The 19,752-nt window shown below is 30.7% G+C and overlaps 2 protein-coding genes across 4 annotated transcripts; both read right to left on the bottom strand.

The window, feature by feature from the left end:
• Positions 1-1,464: 1,464 nt before the first annotated feature.
• Positions 1,465-5,605, bottom strand: LOC112741887 (uncharacterized). Of its 3 annotated transcripts, none has more exons than XR_011870845.1 (9): positions 5,302-5,605; positions 5,021-5,155; positions 4,564-4,661; positions 4,079-4,331; positions 3,281-3,990; positions 3,054-3,102; positions 2,878-2,968; positions 1,928-1,992; positions 1,465-1,817 (listed from the first exon to the last, which is right to left on the bottom strand). XR_011870845.1 is itself a non-coding variant. In XM_072214019.1 (5 exons), exons 2-5 carry the CDS (start codon positions 5,118-5,120, stop codon positions 3,647-3,649), a joined length of 795 nt encoding a protein of 264 aa, XP_072070120.1. In that variant the 5' UTR covers positions 5,121-5,142; positions 5,302-5,418; the 3' UTR covers positions 3,501-3,646. The 3 variants fall into 3 exon arrangements, 1 of the variants encoding a protein (XP_072070120.1); XR_011870846.1 differs by having other exon boundaries at positions 1,679-1,817; positions 1,936-1,992; positions 5,302-5,477; XM_072214019.1 differs by lacking the exons at positions 1,465-1,817; positions 1,928-1,992; positions 2,878-2,968; positions 3,054-3,102 and having other exon boundaries at positions 3,501-3,990; positions 5,021-5,142; positions 5,302-5,418.
• LOC140178558 (uncharacterized) lies at positions 5,234-19,551 on the bottom strand. The gene is made up of 10 exons (XM_072215744.1): positions 19,320-19,551; positions 18,682-19,092; positions 18,146-18,587; positions 17,756-18,031; positions 16,959-17,023; positions 16,620-16,763; positions 16,324-16,523; positions 7,077-7,157; positions 5,343-5,597; positions 5,234-5,251 (listed from the first exon to the last, which is right to left on the bottom strand). Exons 1-10 carry the CDS (start codon positions 19,549-19,551, stop codon positions 5,234-5,236), a joined length of 2,124 nt encoding a protein of 707 aa, XP_072071845.1.
• Between the last annotated feature and the right edge of the window lie 201 nt (positions 19,552-19,752).

Raw genomic sequence — 19,752 nt, forward strand, 5'->3', positions numbered from 1 at the left:
TTTTGCAATAGATAACAAGCAATAATTATTCTATTTTGTGTCTTAATTTTGTAGAAACAAGGACTCTTCAAAATTACACGTCTCTTCTTCAGTAAACCAAAACAACACTCAATAATATTTCTAGCCGAAGAGTGCTTCTTGTTAAAATATTCTTAAAAATTTCTAGGAGCATTTCTACCATGAGCCCATTCTTGTACGTGGTATCGAATATGCCTATATGATGCTAGAAATCCCTTGCAATTAGTATAATCCGCATCCACTAAATAATAATTTTCTATAAATTGAAAAAGATACATTATGAGGACTATGAAATTTGAATGAACTAAAAATATTGAAATGTTTTTGTTACCTAAAAATTAAGAATTGCATACCAATTGGTATCTTGAGGTTATTACGACGTAAAATGACATCTTTAAGGATTCTTGAATTCGAAGCAGATCCTTCTCATCCACTAAGTACGTACACAAAATTCATATCTCGATTGCATACGCCTAGGACATTAGTTGATATCTTACCTTTTCTTCTTTGGTATGTTGATTTATCTTTTTCAGGGACAGTCACATCTATATATGTTCCATCTAATGCTCCTAGACAATTCTAAACCAAAGAAATTGAAGTATCAAGACTAATTCTATATAAAATTATAGATTATACAAAACCACTACCTCAATTACTTACTACATTTAACTTGAACCATTTCCATCTGGTATCTATGCAGTCATCTGGAATAGGAACAACTTTTGCAAATAATAGACTTTGGACATGTATGACCAAGGATAACACCTTGTTGAAATACCTACTTATTGTTTCTCCTGACCTATAAAATCTAACTTGAAGCATGAAATTCTTTTTATGATGAGCTAGTATTATTAAAAACATAATCACTTGCTCAGGTATACTTACACGACATTCATCTCTTAACACTACTACATAAATGATTTTTATTAACATTTAAAAAATTTTACTAAATTATATTAAAGTGTTACCTATGTATATTAGTAAAATTTTAACAAATGTTAAATATACCCTATGTTACTAAAGAGTTTTACTAACATTTTTCTAAAGATTTAATAACATTTAGTAAAAATGTTACAAAAGATATTCTATAGTAATATTTTGAGAAATCTTACAATAAATATTTCTTGGTAACACTTAGAGAAATGTTACAATAGATAGTTTTTGTAACACTTAAAAATTTTTTACCATAGATATTTTTTGTAACACTTAAAAAATATTACAATAGATATTTTATGTAACATTTGGAAAAATGTTACCATAGATATTTTTTGTAACACTTAAAAAAATGTTACCGTTGATATTTTTTGTAACACTTAAAAAATGTTACAAAAGATCTTTAGTAATATTTTTTTAGTTATATTATACTATTTTTTATTTTATATTATACACAATATAAATATACTAAAATTAATTACTACAACATAAAATATTTCATTAAATTCACAATTTCACAAAATAAAATTTTTATAGACTCTTTTATTAATTAATAATCATTGTATAAGTTTGCTTTGTGATGCAAATAAAATAAGAAAAAATACTTATAGCACTTAAACTCTATTTCCATTGCGAACATCGCATTTGACAACAACTGATAAGTCTCCTGCGCGCTCTTCATGCAGAATTGAACTTGGAGAATTTGATTCATTCTTTATATTGGATTCCATGACATGCTGTATTGCCTTGATGGCTATGAATATCGAGGTATCAACAAATCGACTGTGCAGCAGGAAAGCTTTTCTATCTCTGACCACTCTCTCCTTTTCAACATTCCCCCATGTAACTTCTATCTCTATATCTGACTGAATCCTCAAAACAGGCACTCCAAGTTAGCTCTAGATAAACCAAACATCTTATGTCTTTAACCAAAATACAGTAACAACAGCAGCAGTGCACAAAATTCACAATTCACCTGCTCACCGGATTATCCTCGCCTACAAGTTTGTGTCATCATAACGATCTTCCTATGTAGCAATTCTTGAAACAAAGTTTTAAGTTTGTCAGCTTGGCATGCAAGGCAACTTATTTCATATCACCAACAAATAATTGAATAATCATGGAGATTACCCTTAAATCAAAACATGAAGTTAAGTTTATATTCATGAATGAAGTATGCAAGTTACTTCTAAGTTTTAAGTACATATGTGACTTCCTCAGCTTTCGCAGCCACAACTAGATTATTTCATACAAGATCAGATAGAAAGGTCACATAAATGTGAGGAAAACCATTCACTGTAATGTACTTGGAATTCTAGGACCTGAATTGAATGATATCTCTCTTATATGCACTCTTACTAAAGAATGCCAACTTGTTTTCATTTAGCTAAATGGTTTTAGATTTTTCTAAAGGAAACAATGAAATAAGAAAATCTTGTAAGTTGTATCACTTCTAAAATCATAAAATGGGGAATACAATAAAAATAATCTGACATCTTTATAATTAATCTTAAAAATAAATGAAAACTATTTGGTTATTCTTATTAAAGGCTTGTAAGTGGGGTTAATGAATTTTGAGCAAAAGTATATAAAACTTCGGCAAGAAATTGTACAATGATGAGATAATAAAACTTTTCAAAATATGCCTGGATAACTTCACCTAAGGACTCAAATATTTACTTAAGACCTTATCCAATGAAATCTTCTTAGCAAACAATTAAAAAGAATAGAGAGCTGAGCACATGACTAGAACCAGTGACAAGTATTCGTAACAAACATTCATCTATTCATTGCATAAAAGTCCCAACAAAAATTGTGACAATCAAACTTCATTTCAACTCATTTTTAAGGTTTGTAATTATACTTATCCAGCTCTCATCACTTAACTCACACTATTTTAGTAAGCAGGGAGCAGAATAGACTAACTGAAATTGAGGGAGAAGTTTGAAGGTGACTCAGCAACAGATGGAGGGACAAGCCAGGTATTTGCTTGGAATCCATATGGAAGATTGCCAAACTGAACGAGATAAATTGTTAGGAAAAAAAAGGAACACACTTTTTTATTTAAAAGAAAAAATAAAATCAGTTGATATAAATATTACCTTGTTATGTTCAGACTTCAGAGAAAGCTTTCATTAAAGATTCATATGCCTGCACCAATCAGAAAATTATTTAAAAGGATTTCAATAAAAAACTTGAATTTCAAAATTGTGCTTATTTAAAATTTGCAGAACAACCAACACAGAATATAGAAAATGTTAAAACTTAAAACATGAATATGTTCCATTACAGCAACAAGTTCATGATTAGTAACCAGAAAACTACATACATTAGCGAAACCTCGACTTAGCTGTTGCAGAAGATCAACCAAAGTGTTACTTTGCAGAGATTGTTTTCCAACAGTATAAAACCCTTTCTCTGAAGCCGCCACTTCTATTACCTTCCCATTGCAGATTTTAACCTGCATGCCCCAGCACCATTTTAGGGTGGCACAACAGCACAGATTCACTATTCCATAATCTACTGGAACAACAGCACCAGTTTCACTATCCAAAGGCACAGATTCATCTTGAGGCTTGCGATCTTGATCCGAAGCATATGAAAGATTCCTACTAGGCAACCTCATTGCCCACTGGACCACAGAGATCTGGCGTGCCGATAGTCTATCAGGAAACTGAGTTTCTGATAAGATTCTCTAGTGAAGTAGTGGCCAGCCTGGTTTCAATTCAGGTGGTGCGGCATCTATGGCCGGAACGGGCACTATAGCCAAGGAATTATCATAACCACGATCATTGCAAGATTCTTCTTCTGCAGATTGGTGGCAAGAGTCTGGAGGCGGCAATGCCAAGGTTGGATCACAAACCGAGCAGCTATCTTTTCTATCAAACTCAGTAGTATCCATTAAAATCTTCGCCAAACTGTGATCCGAAAATTGGCCAGTACTCTTACCAGCATCACTCTTTGCACTCTCATCACTTAGCACTTTTGTACTCTTACTGATTTTCCAGTGATTTGAACCAAGCAAACCATTTCTGTGACCTGAAAAAACTTCCATGGTTGAGAATTCAACATAAATTCCATGAAATTCACCTCAATCAAAACTTAAAACCAGAAAAAATTGTGAAACCTTGTGAGTCGAGGGCAGCCGTATCTGGCAAGCCATCACTCTTGAAGACAACCTTCCCATTATTAACAGCACAAACAGAACAGTCCTTAGACAACTTTTTGGCACAGTACTTAGCCACAGAGGTAGATGACCGGATTTTATGGTGGCCATGGCATGTTCCCAGCACAAGATGAGTTGCAGAATAAGCAATGGCTTCCCTGACCAAAATCTTCTTCACTGATGAACCACGGCAAATTTTGAGCTTGAGATCCACCTGAACCATCCCCACCAAAAGAATCTCAAAATTTCCTCACAATTTAGGTCTAAAACAAATTCAAATTACGAAAATTGAAAATTTAAACTCTTTGTTTATTTCCAGTAAGGAATCAAAAATCAAGAGCACAAAAAGGGGGTAGAATTTAGAACTAGTCTTTGCAAAGTTTCAAATTTTGCATGTCATTGCATTCTTTTTTAACAAAGAAACTGAAGAAACAGAGAAAACGTACCTGTTTCAAATTGCAGAAACCTTCATAAACAGCTAGAACAGGATCAAAGGCCTTCACAAGCGAAAGCAGCGACGATTTCCCATCTTTATTCATAATTTCTACAACCAAAACCACCCCATTTCAGACTTTTGGTGACTTCAAGAAAATTTTTATTTTGTATATTCTCAAATCATACTCTCTTAAATTGTACTATGTTCAAATTTCTCTAAGATATAAGATATATAGTAATATAAAATTCTGTGAGGCATTTCTTCAAACACCTTAAATGCACTTCCAAAAGAATAAAGAACTTTTATTAAAAAAACTCGGACTCAAAAAATTTGGATTTATTATCATTCATCAAATACAACATATGCATTCATTGGCATAACAATGAAAATTCATTAACTATAATTTTTTAGTTATAATTGATAAGCCAAATGAATAAACAAATTAAGCGAAAACTAAGAGAAGTTACTTGTGCTGTTGAAGTTTCTCTTTTTCGATCTGCAATAAGAAACTCCATTGCATGATGTTGATGAATCGCTTAAGGCACAATCAGGTAAGAGAACTAGCATGAAAGACTTGTGAACGGTGAACCTATCAAATCAACCTTTTCATTTCCAAAATGATTGAAATGAGTAGTGAAGCATGAGATTAACAAAAGGCACAATTTTCAGAAGACATGGATTCAATTCAACGAGATTAACTTTAAACACAAGAACACAAGCATAAAACAATAGATTATGTGCTACGTACCTTAAGAGTTTCCAATTCAGATCCTAGAGTAGAGAACTCACATTGACGGTGACGATGGCGCGACGAAGGCTTCGATGACAGTGGCGGAAGAGAAATCGAAGAGTCAGAGCAAGAGATTGAAGAGGATTAAAAGGTGGATTCAAAACTTCATAGCAGAACAAGCGATTGTGGTTTCCATCTTGAGGAGAGATCGAAGAGGCAGAGTAAGAAATTGAGGAGGATGGAGACAAGATTTCACGTTTCAAAGCACTGTACTGAGAGTGAGAGTGAGATGTGGTTTTGATTTTGAAAACTAACTGAGAATAGAATAGGTAACACTTTTTGTAACTTTTTAAAAAAAATAAATATATTTACTAACATTTGAGTAAAAATGTTACTTAAAATTTAATTTGTTGATAATTACTAACATTTTAATAAATATTAACATATAAATGTTACTGAAAGTCTAAAATGTAGTAGTGTAATCCACTTTGATCTTTTAGTAAGTCACACAATCTTTCTAATATACCTACACTCATCCTTAATTCCCAAATATAATTTTATCGCTCCCTCCTATTATGCAGTTTAATACATTCCATCTTAAGGGATTAGTATTAATTTCTCTATTCCTAATCAACAAATGTCCTCTTATCCTATTTCTCAAATACAAAAATGCAAACATCAAAACTAATATCATAACTGTTTCAAGCTTAGCCTGAATCATAAAATGAAATAAAAAAATCGTCTAAATTGCTCAGAGCGGTCCAATGGTTCCATTCTTCCCTAATCAACACATAAAAAACAACTTATATAATTAACACATACTAAAAATTATCAATAACAATAAGAATAGCAGCCATAAGAGCAACAACAACATAACTCACTAATTATTTTAATTTTTAGTTCAAACTAATGACAAGAGATAAATTCAATACAATTTTTCATTCATTTTTTCATTATGAACAAAATACATCAACATATTAAAATTCAAAATAATTTTTTCATTCATTCATTTACACTATCATTGTAAACATTTAAGACTCTGTCAAAGAAAAGAATGTAGCTCTTCTTCTTATATGATTTTTAGATTGAAAAATTATAAAACAAAAATTAAAACAAAAAAAATAAAGACAAAGCAGAACGAAATTCTTTTGAATAGAAAAATAAAAACAAAAATAAGAATCAATAAGGGGAGAGGCAAAGCAACACCTGGTTATGCTATGTGACTGATAAAGAGAAGAACAGGCTTCTAAAAATTATAATAAGAACAAGCAGTAATTGGCTGTTAGAAATATTGTTATTGGATTAACTGCACACAAAAAACCAATGAAAAATAAATAAAGAGAAGAAGATACAAAATCAGAAGAGAGAAAAAAATAAAAAAAAAAACAAGAAAAGAATCAGAAAGAGAAAATAAGATACAGAATCAGAAAAAGAAGAAGAAGAAAGAGAGACAGAAATAGAGAGCAAGAAGAAGATATTACTGCAAAAAAGGTGAAAGAAGAGGAAGAACAAAATGAAGTAGAAGACAATGATAGAAAGAGCAAGAAGAAGACGAAGAATAGAAAGAGAGAGCAAAAAGAAGAAAGAGTACCTGGAAATGACGATGCATAAAAGCTTAGGTTAGGGTTTTTCACAAGATAATAAAAATGGGTAATAATAGAATAATGAAAAATATTTATGGACAAAAAGAGAAAAAATTTTCATTAAAAATCTCATGTCCACCTTTCTATTTCCGTGTCTATTAGTGTCTTTCGTTTAGAAGTTGACACAAAAATGAAAAAAAAAAGACTTACAAATGCACTCTGTCCAATGTTCATGTCTCTCTGTCCAAATACTTTTACATATGTACTACTGTCCATGTCTCTATATCCTGTCTACAGAAACAAACGTAGCCTGATAAATGTATGTTCAACATATATAAAATTAAGTTGTCAAAATATATATATATATATATATATATATATATATATATAATTGCAATTTGTAAGGTTTAGTTAAGTTACTCAAATTCATGAATGATCGATTCAATTAGACTAATCAGAATTAATAGCCACACTGATTTAGTTTAAAATAAAAATTAGTAAAAAAATTGATATACAAATCGCATTGACTTGAGTTTTAGCGATTAGTAGATTTAAAATAATAAAATAAAAAATGTCTTTAAAAAAATATTATATATAAATATATTATTTTATTATATCCAGTGTAATCACAGTTAAATTTTAATCAAACATTTGAATTTTTGAACATTTAATTTTTTCTGATTGATTTTCATAGATTTACTCAAATCATTAAAAAAAGTTAGACTTTGTTTTACATTGTCATAAATAAGATTTAAGGCATTGTAAAATATTTATTTTTTTCTTCATAAGAAATTTAAAAATTTTGATATTTTTGTTTTTTAATTGAATGTTTGCATTTCTCATATCAGAATTGATCACATTATCATTTAATTAGAAATATTAATTTTAAGAACTACAGAAGATAAAATAAAAAAAATTCAGAGCCAAAATTAAATTTAAAAAATTTTCAAAACAAAACAAAAAGATATATGGCTAATTTTTTTCTATATGAAGAAATACTGGTGTATATAAAGTATTTACACTACTATAATGTCAGTGTAAAATATATCCTGTGATTTGATTTTATCTCTTCTGTTATCTTAAACCTGTAAAACGCAGGTTGTAATTAGAATTTTATTATTTTTTAACATGCTGCAAAACAAAGGTTGCATTTTACTCTTTTTCTTTTTTTTGTAATATTAATCTTTTTATTATAAAACCTACAAAACACATATTGTACTTTGTAAAGCGCATATTGTATTTGATTAAAATAAAATATTTTAATCTGAGAACCTTGTCTATAAATACCATTATCATTTATCTCTTTTCGTATTTGTGATTTTTTTTGTGACAATTAGTAGAGTAAGTGAGGTGAAGTTGAGGATATGGAAGGTATTACAAATTTACAAGTGTATTATAACGGTGAGATCATAGCAAACACACACGAGGGAGTAACTTTTATGTGTGAATATTCATTGTCTTTTATTATTCCATGCACCATGAGTTTTGTAGAGTTGCAAAATGGTCTTTGTGTGAATATACAAAGTCACATTTCAAAGAGAGTTAGCAACATTTTATACAGGAACCTATGCAAATATTTTGGTGGGCTAATACAGTTTTAAATAATGTCATCATTGATGACACATGTATCCAGCAGATGTTATATATTCATCAACAAATCCGATTTTCACGTGCTCATGATAGAGTTGTACGTTGAGTTTGAACAGCATTTAGGGCTGGATGCGATTGACGAGGAGGGAATATAGATGAACTTGATGATATAGATTGAGAAGAAGATAACAATGATAGTGAACAAAAACTCGAAGCCAACTATGAAGTTGATGACGAAAACGAGGTAGGCAACCCGACAATGCAAAATAAAGCAGATGCAGTTGTCAACCAGCACCCCTTTGATGTTCTGTCTTTTATGCAAACTCTACATCTCGCAGTCATGCATGTTCCAAAATTTTTTGGATGTGAGAATTTGGGTATGTTATTAATTAAAGTTACCATTACCATTTCTTTATTTAGCCTTAACTAACTAACGGTGATTCACATTTCATAGGTAAAGGTAATGTTGTGGTAGAAGATTAATAATAATATCAAATAGTGCTAACAATGTAACACCCTACCACATGGAGCTTTACGCTTAAGTCATAAATCAACGATGGTGAGACACATTATGACCTCTAAAAGAAGAATATACATATAGATATAGAAGGATAATGTTATAACTAAGAGCACGTGAAGAAAAGATAGACCTTAAAAGACGATTAATCACACATGAACATGTCAACACGAGCAGTATACCGAATATAAGTTTAGAATGAAATACATAATAAGTACAAATCTTGACCAGTGAAAACAAGGTCGGCTAGAAATATATATTACAAAACCAAAGTGTTTAAGATACATCCTATTTCTCCATAAATAAAACCTCTAAGAGGGATATACAAATACATATTCAAAAGTGGAGAAAAATACTATGCAAGATAAATTTCAAAAGTAAAGTCTTTGCTTTCGCCAAAAGGAGTCTAACATACTCAGCGAGGTGCGTCACGTCTTGTATCTGTAAAATTAATAATTTTCAAAACGGGTGAGAACATCATCCTTTCAGGTTCTCAGTAGGGTAATAATTCTGAATAGAGACTATGTAAAACTACATGAACCCGCTAGACAATCCTAATCTCCAATCACACAAGGTTCAAGCCTATGATTCTTTCTAATTCGAACAAGGTACATAACTAAATCTCAACTACTTTAGTGATATCTAAATCTCAGTTCTCCTCTATACAAGTCATCATCTCTCTCAATGACATAGTTTTCCAATTTCAGTAATTCGATATCAGAACTTAGTTTTAATTGTATCAATTCATTCTCAGTTTTTTGCAAAACCTCAATCACCACATTAGAAACAACCCTCAATGTCACCACTGCCAGCATAAGAAATTGCTCAGTTGTTCAAACATAGACAAAATAATACAAAAAATACACAAATAGAGAGAATAATTAAATTAATTAGGTCAATTAGCATATAGATACAATTATTCAAGAAGGCAAGTCAAATACAGGATACACACCAAATCAATACACACATATACAAATGATGTATGTCTGTCCTACTAGTCATGAGTTCACGTGTCGGTTAAACTGCCAGAACCCGATACATCCGGTAGCTAACTCGGACATTGTCTTTCTGTTGCGCATCTCCAGGAGACCTATAATCGAAAGAGAGTACCTTTCCACATATGAAGGAGTGTGCCTTTCCACCTTCTCCTAGAGGAATTACGAAGGAGAATGCCTTTCCACATACGAAGGAGTATGCCTTTCCACCTTGCAACCAAAGAGAGATGTGAGAGAAATTATACGAGGGAGAGTGTCTTTTCACCTTTCATTAATGTAAGGGTTTAATACGAAAGATAGTACCTTTCCACATTCTCTACATCCACACTGCAACAAGAGAGAATCTTGTATCCTCAACTTGCCTAAACTGTGAGCGGGATGAAACCACCGTCTTCACCGCGAGCGAGATAAAACCACCATCCCCTCTAAGCGACTAACGCACTTAGCAAGCAGGATGACACCACCGTCCTTGCCAGTCCAGACATCCAGGCCACACTCAGTCAACATTAATATCTTTTAGCAATTTTAGAGTTCTTAAACTCGCTAACCCCAATTCATTATGAATTCCTCACATTTAGATTCATAAATCTCCAATTCCTTATCAATTTATCCTTTCCATTATCACGTGAGTGGGATAACATCACCGTTCTCACAACATCAAGCATAATCACAACACAAGAGAGAGAATTGTTCATCCTCAACTTGTCTATCACCGCAAGAGAGGGAATCCTTCATCCTCTACTCGTCTCTCTGCGAGTTCAAATACCAACTGAAAACAAGCGGGACAAAATCACAATTCTTGCATCTACCCCAGAAGCTCAAATATCAATCAAACTCATTCTCTTCATCCAATCATATCAACTCATTCTTATCATCCAATCATATCAACTCATTCTTATCATTCAATCATATCAACCCATTCCTTCAATCACTTTCAACTCACTTCAACTCAATAGGTTCCTTTCCAACACTTTTTACCCTCTAATCCACCATCTCTATACTTGTTACAGGGTTTACGGAAGTTTGAAAAATTAAGAAAATAATTTAAAGGCATAAGATCCATTCTAACTCCTCAAAATTAGTTATCAGATCTCAAATAAAGTTACAGAAGTGAAAAAGTAGAGTGGAGTAGGCAAAACAGTTAAAATAAATATTTTCAGCAAAACAAGATATTCGTACGTATGCATGCCTCGTGCATACGCACGAGTTCCCTTTTGTGTGTGTGCATGGTACGCGCACGAAACCATTTTACTTCTCTAAACTCCCTTCATGCGTACGCATGGGTCGTGCGTACCCATGACCTTAGTTTTCTGCAACTTCTGCAGAATTCAATTTTTAACCCCCAAATTCAAACTTTCATAATTTTTTCTACAAAATTTTATTTTCCTTCATTCTTAGATGGTTTTAAAGATCTTTCCACTAACTTTAATTTAAGACAAATTCTCATCCAAATCCGAACTCTGAGTGCCAAGTTATGACTCGTCGAAGTTGGCTCAAAATCTATTTTTACCAATTTCACATAATCCTTCAATTTCATCCATTCTCAATTCAATTCAATCCTAAACCATTCCAAAAGCATTTTTACACATTCTAAACACTTATTCATCAATTCTCAACCATTCCAACCCTAAATTAACCCACTTTCAACTTATTTAACCCATTCTATCAACCTATCCATATTCATTAACAACATACAACATTCATATATCAAATTTCTCAATCAACCAATAATCAATCATCTCATTCTCATATAACAATTCACACCACTTACTTAACTTACCATATAAGGGATTCCTCACCCTATCACAGCCTATGGCCCAATTCCACATCCATTACCATTATAAATTCAAACTACATATCACCTCAACACAATTTCAATCATACTAACATACATCACAATATCCAATTGCAACAATAACACATAACACTTCTCAATTCATCCAAAACTCATTATTTTTATTCTCACTTTCATGCCAAAACACATCAACCAACACAATACTCATACCAACTATTATTCAAACATATCAACAATTAGTCCATTCAACTTATCCTAAGGACAAGTAACCTAGGTTTTCACATAACATCACATAATGCTTACTTGAAACTAAAACTCGTACCTTAATGTCGGAATTCCAAGATTCCAAACTTTCTTTTCTGAATTTTTCAAGCCTCAAGTTGGTTTATACCAATGTCTAAGTTTTAATTCCACAATTTCACTAAGCTAAGCTCCCAAATATTCAATCTAACACCAAATCATACAATTTAGCACAATATCAAAAATTAGAATTTACATAAATTAATGAACCAAAAGGAAAAAATGGTTCTTTACCTTTACTCACTGAAAGTGGTGATGGATACCACTAAGAACACAAGTTAGAGAACTCCTATAGTATCAAAATCACAAAAAGTCCTCAATACCCAACAAACTCAACACACAATTAGCTTTGAATGAGAAACTAGAGCTGGAATTTTGAGTTACATACCAAACTAATCAAATAGAATTGAAGAGGAAGAGACAAACTTCACATGGTCGTAAACGGTGCGACGATCGAAGTTCTAGAGCAAAAGTTATGATAGATCGAAGATGATGAAGGTTATGGTTTCTTCTTTCTTTTCTCTTTTTTTCATGAGCTGCACTCTCACCAAATAGAGGGAGGAATGGTGAATTTTGTAAAGTGTTGTGGGTTATATATGTGGGCTTAGGTCCAATAAAGGTCCAATTTTATTTCCTTAACCCGTTGGCTCAATTTTGGATCAAAATTTTTAGGATAAGCGTTTTAATCCGCACTTTAAATTAGAGATAACAACGGGGCAACGCAGGAGCAGAAGATGCCTCCTTGCTCTCTGTCTCCACCCTTAGATTTGCTTCTCGTCCCCACCTTGATCCCACCGTGGGAGGATATTCTCTACGGGGACCCAATTTTTATTTTTCTATATTAATAATTTATATGAAAATTCTAATAAAAAATTTTTAAAAATCACAAAATATTATTACAACATATAAATAGAATATTGTCCAAGATTACAAGTTCAAAAAAAAAAAAAAACACATCATAGTCACAGAGAGAAGAGACTTGGAATGTGGGATGTCACAGTATTAATATTGTGGAGACAAGAAAAGATATTTTTAAATATATATATATATATATATATATATATATATATATATATATTATGTGAAAAGACTAAAAAATCTATATTAGAAATAAATTATTAAGAATTTTTAAATAAATTTAATAATTCGAGCTCAGGTCCCACGCTTGTTTCGGGAAAATTTCACCCCATCCCATCCCATGGAAAAAATTTTCCGTCTTCGAATTCTCATTTGGGACAGTCCCCGTGAAGATTTTCGCACTTTAAGAAGTTTTGTCATCCCTACCCTAAATATTTTTATTTTCTCAAATTATAAATATTAAATCTCTAATCTTTTTTCGCTCTCATTTAATTTATCATTAATTCTTAATTAATTATTTATTATTTTTTTGAGATTTACGAATAATAATAATAATAATAATAATAATAATAATAATAATAATAATAATAATAATAATAATAATAAAAGTAATAATAAAATCAGTAATAAAAATAACAACAATAATAATAATAATTATAAAGTGAATTTCACTAACCTTTCTTTAAAATAAAAGATAAGTTACTTTTTACATATATGTCTAATAATTATTGAATAAAATTAATTTGCTTATCATAATTAATTTTAATTTTTAATTTAATCTAAATTTGGTAATCTAACCAATAACAATAAAATAAAACTTCAAAAAAAATAAAAAATCCAGAATATAAAAGTTTAAAATTTAAAAATTCTTGCTATGATAACTCTTTTTTGTTTTTTAATTTCTTTCAAAAATTTTCTATTCTCATGTCGCATGCAAATTGATGTTCTCTCTTTTTTCATCATTATTTTTATTAAATCTCTCTTACATATTTTGATTAATTTATCATGTAATATAATAATGAAAAATCTACACTAATAATAGTTTAATTTATAACCCATTCTAAAAAACACAATTTAAAAGGAATCCTCAATTATTCGTAAGAATTAAATGCTTTGCATGAGTATCATTATTGTACCTCCCAATATATTTACAATCACCTAATAACGATGACCATGATATGAGACAAAACACAAATTTATAATCTTATACTCACTAATATTATTATCCCTTAACTAGTATTTTTACCCGTAATAATATTACGAGAATATAAATTTCTTAAAATTACGGTCTACTTTATTCTGAGAGTATAGATTATCATGCATGAGACACAAAAGATTTATAAAATCAAACTGTTTTTACAAAAAAGAAAATCGTAGGTTGAGAAAAGTCTGTAATTAAGAAGACCAAGGTATCTGTAAATAAAAAATCAAATAAATAATAAGATTTTTAGTTATTATTTTTATATAAAAGACTAATTTTTTATTAATAATTAATTTTAACATTCGTTATCTGAAATTTAAAACAATTTAACGTGTATACTTTTATATTTAATTAAGTGTTAACTGTTAAGTCTGTTGCACAAATAGAAATAATTAATTTTTATACTTGCTATTTAAAAATAATATTTTTTCTCCTTGTGTATATAAAAATATAATTAGATATTAGCATAAAAAAAATTATACTGATAGTTATAAAATTAACGTAAAATTAATTTCTTTAAAATAATTGAATCTTGATTCTAACTTTTAATTATAACATTAGTATTCTCTCCAAATTATATGTAATAAATATCTGAAAGAAGAAAAATGAAATATAGATTAAAAAGATAAGCGGTGAAAATTTAAAACTAAATAAAAAATTATGTATATAATAACAATAATAATAATATTTTTTATTTAAATTATATTATTTTTTTAATTTTGTTTTCTGTAGAAGAGAAAGATAGAAAAAATAGAGAATGAGAGAAAAGAGAGAGAAAGATAAAGATGAAGAATGAGAGTGAGAGTGAGAGTGAGAGTGAGAGTGAGAGTTTGTTAATTTTGGAAGAAAAATTTTTATTTTAATTGTAAAAAAATCGGATGACATATTTTGATTTGTTAAATTACTAATATAAAATATAAATTATATATAGAGTAAAAATAGTAGAGAGAAATAAAAAAATGGAGAGAGGTAGATGAGAGAATTTAGGAAGGGAGTTTATTAATTTTGAAAAAAAAAATCTCTCAATTTGAATAAGAGAGTATTATGTGATACATTTGATTATTAAATTAGATAGTAATGTGTGATACATGATATAGGTGTATTTCAATTTCAATTTTAATATTTTAATTTTAATTTTAATGTAATTAAAGAATGTCATGTTGTACATTTTGATTGTCAAATTAGTAATTAGTCATGGATATTGATAATGATATATAAAATAAATAGAGTGGTTGAAGGAATGAGAGAAATAGAGAAAGGAAGAGTGAGGAGGGGAGAACTCTTTAATTTTGGAGGAAAAGATTTGATTTCAATTGCAATGAGAAAATGATATGTGGCACATTTTGGTTGTAAAATTAGTAAGGAGAAGGGAAGAATTCTTTAATTTTGGAGGGAAAGATTTAATTTCAATTACAATGAGAGAGTGACATGTGACACATTTTGGTTGTAAAATTAGTAAGGAGGAGAGGAGAATTTCTTAGTTTTGGAGGGAAAGATTTGATTCCAATTATAATGAGAAAGTGACATATGACACATTTTGGTTGTAAAATTAGAGATATACCCGTAAAAAATTACGGGTATATTTAGACTAAAATTAACTATGATAGAATATAATAAAAATATCTAAAATGTTATCCTTATTAATAAAGCATGTTCTTCTTTGTTGTGAATAAGGATTTTCAGCCCCTTCTTACTTCGAACACGAGATATAGCAACATAAAGTTGTCCGTGACTAAATACGGGTTTAAGAAGATACACTCCAACATTGCTAAGAGCTTGTCCTTGACTTTTATTGATGGTCATGGCATATGCGACAACAATAGAAAGTTGTCTCCTATCCAATTTGAAAGGCCATGGTGATTGAGAAGGAAACATGCACATGCATGGGATTAAGACCTTTTTGCCAAGATAGCTTCCAATTAATACTTCTGCTTCTATAACATGATTAGATAATCTTGTTATAATTAGCCTGGTACCATTACATAAACCTGCAAATTGGTCTAGATTTCTTAAAAGCATTATAGGAATTCCAACCTTCAACTTCAAAGCATGATGAGGTAATCTTGAACATTGGAGGCTATTTAAAAACTCTGGAGTGTTTCAGTAGCATACTGTCCGCTTCTATAAAATTTGTCAACACTATCTGAACTCAAGTAAAATTTTTCATCTCCTGAAATTTTCATGATAATATATTGATTTACTTTCTCAACGACATCAAGCGTAGAACAAAGAATTTCTCGTGATTGCAACCAATTAGAATCCAAGTGATTTTCAAGAAGATTTGGATATATACAATCCACAATAGAACTAAGAGGATCTTCAAAATTTGATATGAGCAACTCAGTAGGAATCATAATCTCAGAGATGCCATCATTAGGCCCATCTATATTGCCATCTCCAACTTTTAAGATCCATTGTGAAAACAAAGCCAATTCATCATTATCAGTATATGAAGATTACTCTAATCTCATATTTTTTGTAAGTCTCAAAACACTACAATAGTCCCATATGTAAGAGGAACATATGCTTGCATTAACAATTTCTGTCCTGCCACCTCCAGAAATGACAGAAAAAATTTGTCTAAAATCTCCACCAAAAACCACTACCTTCCCACCAAAAGGCAAATTAGCATTATTATTATCTGTAGATGACATAATGTCTCTTAAACTTTTATCAATTGCCTCAACACTATATCTGTGAACCATAGATGCTTCATCCCATATGATAAGCTTTGTTTGCTTCAACAACTCAGCTAGTTCACTATTTTATTTGATATTACATACAAAATCCCCATGCACTGTTAATGGTATAGCAAACCTAGAATGAGTTGTTCTACCTCCAGGTAGTAGCAAAGCAGCAATTCCACTCAATGCAACAGTAAGAACAATCATTCCTTGTGACCTTAAAAAAGAAGTCAAAACTGTCAAGAGATAAGTCTTACATATTCTTCCATGGCCATATACAAAGAATACTCCACCATTTTCTTTAGAATCTGCTTCCACAATTTTCTTAAAAACACCTTGTTGTTCTTGTGTTCAGAATGAGAATAATGTCTGAAACTCATTTTTCAAATTGTTCTTGTCATAGTTTAACTCTTTATAAATTAAACCATTTTGAAATTTCAGCCTCACAAAACATTCTGGAAAAGGCATATGAGGATATTCCTTTAAACTCTTCCTATTATCTTGCAATATCATCTCAATTTCATATAAGCATCTTGTTTTCAGCTGAATTTTTAGAATCAAAGGAGAACCTAAATTTTTAGACAATTTTCTTTCATTATACAAAATATCATCAGATAGAAGCTTCCAAGTTTCTTCCCAAACATGTTCTGGTCTGCTCACACTATTTGACATTAACATCACAGTGAAAAGCTTCCTTAGATAATCACCTAAACCCCAACATGAAGCTTCTTTGATAGTTTCAATATATTCTCTATCATCATTAAGTAATCCCAAAGCAAAGCAAGCATCTCTAAAACTATTGTGAATAACACCATTTGCACTTTTGATTTGGTCATAGTTGGTAGGACCTCAAACAAAATTCAACATCATTCGTAAATAAAATAACTCTCCACATGTTGGAGGTACATAATAAAGCCTTCCAATAGTATACCCACATTTTCTTTTTTACCAGATTTTTTCTTTTTTATTATAAACAAAGAATCTTGGAAATTCAGAATATGTCAACTCTTTAGCCTCCGAGTAACTATTTTTAGCATCCATCCATGCAGTAAACATTGATTGATCAATCCCAAGTTTTGACAGAATATCATCAATATCTTCACCATCTTCATATAGAATTGGATTCCGACAAGACAAATGAAAGCTCAATCTCTGTACAACAGGTTCTCTAGAATGAATAGGGTATGCAAATATTCTCCAAACAGCTTCACATGGGGATATATATCTACAATCAAGATAGTTTATTACAATCAAGATAGTTTATTATTCACTATCATCAGCATTATCTAAAATAGCAGTGATGCGATTGTAACCCTTGTTTATATATTTGAAGAGATACTTAATTGCTCTGCTCTGATTACACCACTCAACATTCATGTGTGCTTGATATTTCATTAGCAAAGAAGGATTATAAGGAACAACATAGCGATTATCTAGAGCCACATTTCCTTTTTCAGCATAACAACCAGTCTTTCTTCTTCTATATATTGGATATCCTTCAGCATCAATAGTTGTTAAATCAGCAAAAGACTTGGGATAGAACTTTGAACAACGACCTTCTTTCATGCATGGTGAAAATATATTTACAGAACCGCATGGACCATGAAGCATAAATTTTTTTACAGCCTTGTACAACTCTGGATGCTCAAATTGATTAGGAATCCCAGCACAAATTACTTTATCTATATCTTTTGGATCTGGAAATTTGCGTAAAGAATCCAAGAATATCAAAATATGAGCATGTGGTAGACCTCGTTTCTGAAATTCAATTGTATGAACATCTGCACATAAATCATAATATAGTACATATTAGCAACTATAGATATACTTGATGTTCTTAAAATAGTATATACTTTTTTTTAATGTACACCTTACTAACAACAACTTTACTAAAGAATCTTTCCTTTTTCAAATCTTTAATTAGCATATCAAGCTTCATTTTGAACATTCGACAAACAATGTCAGGACGGTCTACTGGTTTGAGATGTAAAGGGTCTAAAAGTCGCTTGATCTCTGGCCATTCTGAATTACATGTGAAAGTGATGAACAAATCTGGATAACCAACATGGCCACAAATTGCAACACAATCATGGTATAAGCCATCTATATAATGCCTACCACCTATAAAACTTGATGGCAAAACTATTCTTTTTCTTACACTTGAGCCACTTGTTTGACCCGTAGATTTAGCATTTTTCAAACTCTTGTAATCTTCAGCTCTAAGTTCCTTTTGATAAATCCTAAAATATAACAAATGTTCTGACTCAATCATGGTGTAAGCATCCACTACAAATTGCTGAAAAAGTTTTTTAGAAACCAATATTGTTGGAGCTTCTATTTTCCTGGTTTAAAGCCTAAATGCAAAAAATTGTCGCATAGTCAATTTGCTCCTCTTGTTAGGTTCAAACTCCCGATAATTTTATGTTGAATATCAATTCTATAGCCATCTTCTCCATATGAAAAAAGAAGTGGATATTGTAAGCTAAGATAAGCAACATGAATCTCATTTATACGCTTTAAGCGACCATCTTGCCTTTCTAAGATTATATCTCTGGTTGATGAAAGAGAATCAATATCACCAACAACTAAAGCTGCCACTTTAGAAACATCAGGCAAATTATAAATTTTTCCATCTTTTTCCCTTGAACTTAAAAGCTTCAACCTTACATATTCTGTATTAGAACCTGCAAATCTTTCTCTCGCCATTCTAAATGATTTTGCCAAAGCATTATTCTCATCTAACATCTATTGTAACTTGCCAACAATCTCAGGGTCAATATCATATTTAGAATCATTTGACCTACAACATCAATAAAAAAGAAGTAAAAAAAATAAGAACTTCTATAGCTAAACAAAATGATATAGAAAATAGACAGAAAATATAAATGAAAAACAACATATTAGTAATTGAGTTTAGATAAAGCAAATGACCTAAATGGTGCTATC

The sequence above is a fragment of the Arachis hypogaea genome, chromosome 14 (assembly GCF_003086295.3).
Source record: "Arachis hypogaea cultivar Tifrunner chromosome 14, arahy.Tifrunner.gnm2.J5K5, whole genome shotgun sequence".
NCBI classification, from domain to species: domain Eukaryota; kingdom Viridiplantae; phylum Streptophyta; class Magnoliopsida; order Fabales; family Fabaceae; genus Arachis; species Arachis hypogaea.